The sequence below is a fragment of the Ananas comosus genome, linkage group 21 (genome assembly GCF_001540865.1).
Source record: "Ananas comosus cultivar F153 linkage group 21, ASM154086v1, whole genome shotgun sequence".
NCBI lineage: Eukaryota > Viridiplantae > Streptophyta > Magnoliopsida > Poales > Bromeliaceae > Ananas > Ananas comosus.
Genome location: NC_033641.1, coordinates 6,883,811 through 6,890,764, shown reverse-complemented (window position 1 = coordinate 6,890,764; position 6,954 = coordinate 6,883,811). Strand labels below are relative to the sequence as shown.

General features: G+C 33.0%; 1 protein-coding gene across 1 annotated transcript; it reads left to right on the top strand.

Moving 5' to 3' along the window:
• Nucleotides 2,789–5,873, top strand: LOC109726653 (1-aminocyclopropane-1-carboxylate oxidase homolog 11-like). Its single transcript, XM_020256394.1, has 2 exons — nucleotides 2,789–3,113; nucleotides 5,485–5,873. Exons 1-2 carry the CDS (start codon nucleotides 2,802–2,804, stop codon nucleotides 5,728–5,730), a joined length of 558 nt encoding a protein of 185 aa, XP_020111983.1. The 5' UTR covers nucleotides 2,789–2,801; the 3' UTR covers nucleotides 5,731–5,873.

The window sequence follows — 6,954 nt, the reverse complement described above, 5'->3', positions numbered from 1 at the left end:
CAATTTTGAGATCTTTTGATCACTAGTCAAATGATGTCGAAAAAATTTGAAATTTAGTTTCCAAATACTTTCAATAGCGTAGATCAAGTCTAACGGAGCCGATCGTCGATTTGGAAACCGCATCATCGAAAACAACTTGGTAGCACGGAGCGCTCCGTGCTACCGATAGCATACTTCCGAAGTCTCACATTACTCTTTTTTTTATTTTTTTATTTTTATTTTTTATTCTTTTAACCCTTTTTGCTCTTTTTCCTGCTTGAATCTTTCTTTCGAATTCATTTTATTGGACCGGGTGCAACTCATTAGATCGTGATCTTTCTATAGTGAGAGATTTATGGTTTATCCATAAATTATTTAATAATGTATATAAAAAATATATACACCGAATACCTATATCCGATTTAGACTCAATCTGTATCCGGTCTTAAACGGATAGTATACGAGTAGTCGCTACCAGACTCGTTCAAATAGACCCGATGAATATATTATTAATTTAAGTATTCAGAATGAATCCGACCCGAAGTTACATGAATTCGGTATATATTTTTTTTCTTTTTTTCTTTTTTTTTAAGATACGAGTACAGTATATCAACTATTCAAATCTGATCGGATTCACGAACATCTTTATACAAGAATTTTGAAACTGAGTCGCAAGAAATTAAAGAATTTGTTGGCCAAATAAAATTTTTTAAAAATATTTTAAAAGAGAGTTTAAAATATGTGCGTTAATTATTAGTAATATTATATGTGATCCGCACATGCATGATGCAACCATATGCCTCTAGTTTCAGTCAACGAAGGCATCCAAACCATTAANTTTTCACTTCACCGGAATTGATTTCGTCCCATGGGAAGGCGAAGTCAAGTTTATTATTTTAGGTGAACTGGACTTTCGGGCGTAATAAAATTACGGTGAACTATAGTTCTCACCGAAAATCACTTCCACCGTCCCACTTCCACCCCACTTTCCGCGAAACAAATAGACCCTAAGGGTAGGAACTATAGTTCTCACCCCGGGTGGGAATAAGCTTACAAACAAGCTTGTTCCCACTCACTGGGTAGAGAGGGAGAGAGAGAAATATATTTTAAATTAGAATTTAAAATTTGTGATTTTAAAATTAAAATTCTAAAATTTAAAATTAAATTTTAATTTTGATATTTAAAATTTTAAAACTTTAAAATTTAAAATTTTAATATTTTATATCTTTCAAATTTAAATTTGGTCTTAAATTTAAAATTTAAATTTTTAAAATTAAAAATTTGAAAATTTAAAATTTAAATTTTAATTTTAAAACTTTAAAATTTTAAATTTTAAAATTCTAAAATTTAAAATTAAATTTTAATTTAAAATATAAAATGTTGAAGTTTAAAATTTAAATTTTTAAAATTAAAAATTTGAAAATTTAAAATTTAAATTTTAATTTCAAATTTTAAAATTTAAAAGTTAAAAATTTAAATTTAAAATTATAAATGCAAAATTTAAAAATTTAAAAATTAAATATAATGAGATGAGTAATATTAAATGTTACTTTTAATTTATTACTGCTCACTATTCCTTTTATTCTATCTTATCTATCCAAACGCTATTTTTCTTATTCCCGAAAACAATCAAATTTTTATCCAAACACAAAATTGGTCTAGTTCTCGCCTATACCTAAAGTTGTACCTATTTCTGGTATGAACTAGTTCTTACTTATATCCGAACCAAACGAAGCTTTAGTCATACAATAAATGGACACTGAATAGAGATTCAAGATGAGGTTGTGAAGAAATGGTTGCAGCCATACAACAACCCAAATATCTACACAATTATTTCGCCGCTGCCGTCGTGGAAGCCGCTACTCCTTTCTACGACCGTCTATCGACCCAACTGATGGAATTCGAAGTGTTTTATACACGTTGTATCACTCCCTCAGATATGTCAATGGATATGAATATTCAAAATTTTATTCGAATCTAAATTGGAATGGAGCAAATTTAACAAACGATCGAGCGTGGTTTCGGCCATTTGTATAAAGAGATTTGTATTTGAGTATGGTTTCTATATGTACCCGACTCGAACCCGAACCTCGGCTCGAACCACTTTTTGTGATATATACGAAAATTTTAATTTGTATTTTGAAAATATATTCTTGAATATGATATATTTTGAAATTTGGTGAAGAAAAATGATTGCTTTTAGGTTCCAGTTTATAGGCTCGGCACTGGATTACGATTTTTTCGCAACATTCGGGTTTGGATACGGATCCTCAAAATCAGACAAGTTCAGGTTCGAGCTTGGATTTGGGTTTTGATTTTGATAGTTGTGTTCAGATTGAAAACCTACCTCGAACTAGACCCGTCGAAATCCCTCTACACCCTCTTTCCTTTTTTTTTTATAAATTAAAAATTGAACCAACCGTCCCTCGAGCAAGTGGCAAAGGATTTGGTGGTTGGTACTCGAGACCCAAGTTCGAATCCTAGTTGATTCACATTTCCAACTAAGTTTATTTCTAAATGAAATAAATGAAGCGGGTAGCGTGCTACCTATCTCTCAAAAAAAAAAAAAAAAAAAAAATTAAAAACTGAAAAAGGATGAGAAAATTCTAAAAGCCTAGACGAGGAGTTGTAGAGATTATAATTCCTTAATTTTGGCATGACTCGAACAAAGAACCTCCTACTCTTATATCGTGTAAAACAATCGCTATACTCTAAAAATTTACGCCGATAAAGATTGATGTGTAAATATTTTTTAGATTTAACATATGTAATCTTCACAGTATACTAAAATCACTGTATTTTTGATCGACAGGGAGGCGATTATGGACTTTAGGGATCACATACTTGGTGTTGCGGAAGCGCTATGCGAGTTGCTATCAGAAGCACTAGGGTTGAGCCCGGACTACTTGAGAAGCATGAATTGTGCCATTACACAACTGATGGTGGCCCACTACTATCCGCCGTGCCCAGAGCCGGAGCTGACCCTCGGCACCGCCAAGCACACCGACCCGTCCTTCCTCACCGTGCTTCTCCAAGATGAGATCGGCGGCCTCCAAGTCCTTCACCAGGGCCGCTGGGTCGACGTTTCCCCGATTCCCGGAGCTTTAGTCGTAAACATAGGTGATCTCCTTCAGGTACGACGTCTTTTAGCTTTGTCGCAAATATTCTTTCAAATTTTACAATCAGGATATTACGTACGCAAATAAATAGTGTGCAATTTGGTTAAAGGGATGTCGACATGATTGTGATGGAAGGAGTACCGTCGAATCCAACTTTTGTGGGTTTTGACACCATTTGCTTAGTAAGTAAATAAAATGCGCATTGTCTGCAGCCCAGCAATGCTATATATATAGAGAGAGAGAGAGAGAGCTAGGTTGGTATATTATCGGTAGTATGGAGGCCGCCGTGCTATCAAGTTGTTTTTAATGATGCGACTTTCAAATCGGCGATCGGCTCCGTTAGACTTGATCTAAGTTGTTTTCGGTAGTGTAGATCAAAGTCATAAGTTGTTTTCGATGAATCTAGAGTATTTAAAATTTCTAGAAAATAAATTTCGTAATTTTTTGAAATCATAATAAAGTCCATCAAATGGGTATAAAATGAACGGTCGAAATCGAACGACGTCCTAAAAATAGATGATTGGATTCCTCAATTTAAGATCGGAGTTATTGATCTTTATCTACATAGTGAATAGAATTTTCTATAAAAAATTCAACCGATTCCGATTTCTTTTATACCGTGAAACTACCAAGTATTTCATATCGGCCGTTAAAAATTGTCAATTTTGCGACATTTTGAACGTAAGGTAAATGATGCCAAAAATTTATAAAATTTGATTTCTAGAAGTTTTAAATGCTCTAGATAATGTTTAACGGTATGAATCGTCGACTCGAAAGTTTTATTATTGAAAATAATTTATGAGTACAAGAGCAATCATACTTATAAGAGTATATATAGTAGCTGGACTCTATATATATATATATATATATACTGCCATTCATTACTATACCAAGATATATCTGAATTATATGTTCAGCGGCAGGATTGTTCTGAACGCAAGAAAATTCTACGCACATAACTGTTCAGAAATTGTGCCGTATGTAGTCAATGAATACATCTGTGTGATTCACAACCAGTACGAGAATCGAACACAAATGAGATTATTTCACTCCCATCTTCAAGGTCGGAATCAAAACTACAAATTAAACTAGATAATATTCCTGGAATTCGCTCAAACCAAAACTTCGTCAATCAAATTAAGCTTGATAATTGGATTACAACAAGATATATATACATCATGAGTAAGTCTCCTGTACTTTCGAAAGTACGGAGACCTCCGTACTTGTAAGTTGTTTTCGATGATAGGACATTCGATTCGACGATCGGCTCCGTTAAGTATAATCTACCTTATTGGAACTATCTAGAAACCAAATTTCATAATTTTTAATATCATTTACCAAGTGATCAAAATGTCTCAAAAATGACTATTTTAACGGCCGATGTGGCACGTTTTTAAGTTCAACGGTGTAGAAGTATCTAAATTACATAAAAATTTAATAAAAAATTTTACGTAACATTAGTAGCAAGATCAATACTTCCGATTTAAAATTTGAGTCCTTTATCACTATTTTTTATGAGATTTTCATTTTCACCCATTCATTTTGAGGCTACTCGTTTACAAGACAAACAAATTCAAAAAACTATGAAATTTGGTTTCTAAATAGTTCCAATAGCGTAGATCAAGTTTAACGGAACCGATCGCCAAATTAGATGTCCTATCATCGAAAACAACTTACAAGCAGGGAGGTCTCCGTACTTTCGAAAGCATAGGAGCCTAGCTCATATATACATATATATGCATATACAGATTGACAGAAAAAAGAAAATAAGTGAAATCTTAGAAACTAAAATAAGACTAAATGATAAAGAGCACTACAATAGAAATAGATTATAGTGACACATGTTTAGGACACTTTTGTGTAAGTGTTCCATTTATATCAAAATTTTAAAAAATATCTACTAATACCTAAATATAAAGCTGAATCCAACAAAAAATAAAAGGTTATTATACTCAACCCACCCAACTCTGCCCATTTGGTCCGATTCCAAACAAAAAGGGAAAAAAAGAAAAAATTGATTACCATCTCCCCTTCTCCCCTTACTCAATCTACTGAAATCCTAGACGAAGGGTCCTTCCCTCTCGTCCTCCTCCACCACTGCAGCCAACAAGTTAGAGTTTCGGCGGTTGCTAGATGCTTAAATAAGTGTTGCTAAATTAGCAGCACTTTTTTAGATTATAGCGACACTCTTTAACTGTCGCTATATACCTAGCGATCCCACATATAGCAACACTTTTTAAAAGTGTCGGTAATTTAGCCAGCAGCACTTTTATTGACCTATACCGACATTTAAAAGTGTCGCTATAGACCGTTTTTGTTGTAGTGAGTATGTATTGGCTACATTTATACTATTGCTCGAATCGCGTTTCTTTCGATTTGCATGCAGCTCGTGAGCAACGACAAGTTCAAGAGCATCGAACATCGCGTTCTCGCGAGCGCGAAGGGGCCCCGCATATCCGTGGCGGTGTTCTTCAATCCGAGCTTCGACGAAAAAAAACCTTACGGGCCCGTCAAAGAGTTGCTGTCGGAAACTAATCCTCCGGCGTACAGGGATGTTACTGTGGCCGAGTACATCATGAACTACCTCACCAAGGGGCTCACAAGCTCCTCCCTCGACGCTTTTAAGTTGTGAATGATCTGGTATTATTGTATGAGAAACAAAGAGCTAGCATGCATGCACTTGAAACCTTAAAAACTTCTAAGTTGAAATGCTTGTTACTATATATGTATTCATGACATAATATTAATGTATGTGAACGAGGGGACTTACATGCATCTTAAGGGCAATTGCTTATATACTTGTAGAAATTTACAGAATTTTTTATTTTCAGTACTGTTTAGAAAATTAATATAGAAAAACTCTTTAAACAGATAAAAATTAATAGTCATTATCTCTATAAATTATTATTTTACCTTTCAAATATACCGTTCTATTGTCGTCAACTTCTCTTATTTCATATTTGCCCTTAATTTAGGGTAAAATAAGTATTTTAACCTTTTGCCTTTTCATACACCCTTCTATCGTCATCAATTTTTTTTATTTGTTGTTAAATTAAGGGCATGCAAAAGAGATTTTTTTTTATTAACTCTAATAGAAATTTAATTCTAGTTTAACCAATATGGATACCAACAGTAGAATTATTTTTTAATAATTAAAATATATATATATACGAAGGGCATATTTGAAATAAAAAAATATAAATATATAAGATATTTCAAAAATTTTGAGAGATATGTCGATAATTAATTATCCCTACATGTTATTATGTACACTAGTGTAGAAACCCGCGCGTTGCCGCGGGTAGGGAGCATTGCAAATAGTCAATATATTTTCATTCTACTTTCTTCATTTCAACATTTTTTGCATCATTTCACTCGTTTTGGCATAAGTCTGAAAGTAAGTTAGAAAAAGAGAAAAGATCTAAAAATATTTTAGTAAATAATTTACAAATTAAAATTACTTTTCTATATTGTTTGGATTTGCTCTATGATGCATCGCCAAATTATTTAAAAGTAAAGAAAAAGTCATATAGATCAGGACACAAACATTTCATATGAACAAAAAAAATATTTCGCCTGAGAAATACACATACTTGACCAAGTTTGATTTCTCCCCTCTTTGAATTGCAAAGAATATGAATGTCACATATCGACAATGCAGTTATTTATCTGAATTGATCAAAGCCCTGGAAAAACAAATAAAAGAACCTATATCGAGGCATGCATATAATCCGTCCAAATATAAATAACATTACTGTGGCAAAGACATATAGAGGCAAAGAAATAACAGAGATTAGCAATCAATAAAATTAGCAATAGAAAGAGTCACCCATCTGAGATACGCAAAAAGCAGAAA

Bases quoted from the DNA above. Each gene is read 5' to 3' on its own strand.
- LOC109726653 (XM_020256394.1), top strand. From the start codon at position 2,802: ATGGACTTTAGGGATCACATACTTGGTGTTGCGGAAGCGCTATGCGAG. The intron at 3,114-5,484 runs GTACGACGTCTT...ATTTGCATGCAG, and splicing joins ACATAGGTGATCTCCTTCAG to CTCGTGAGCAACGACAAGTT.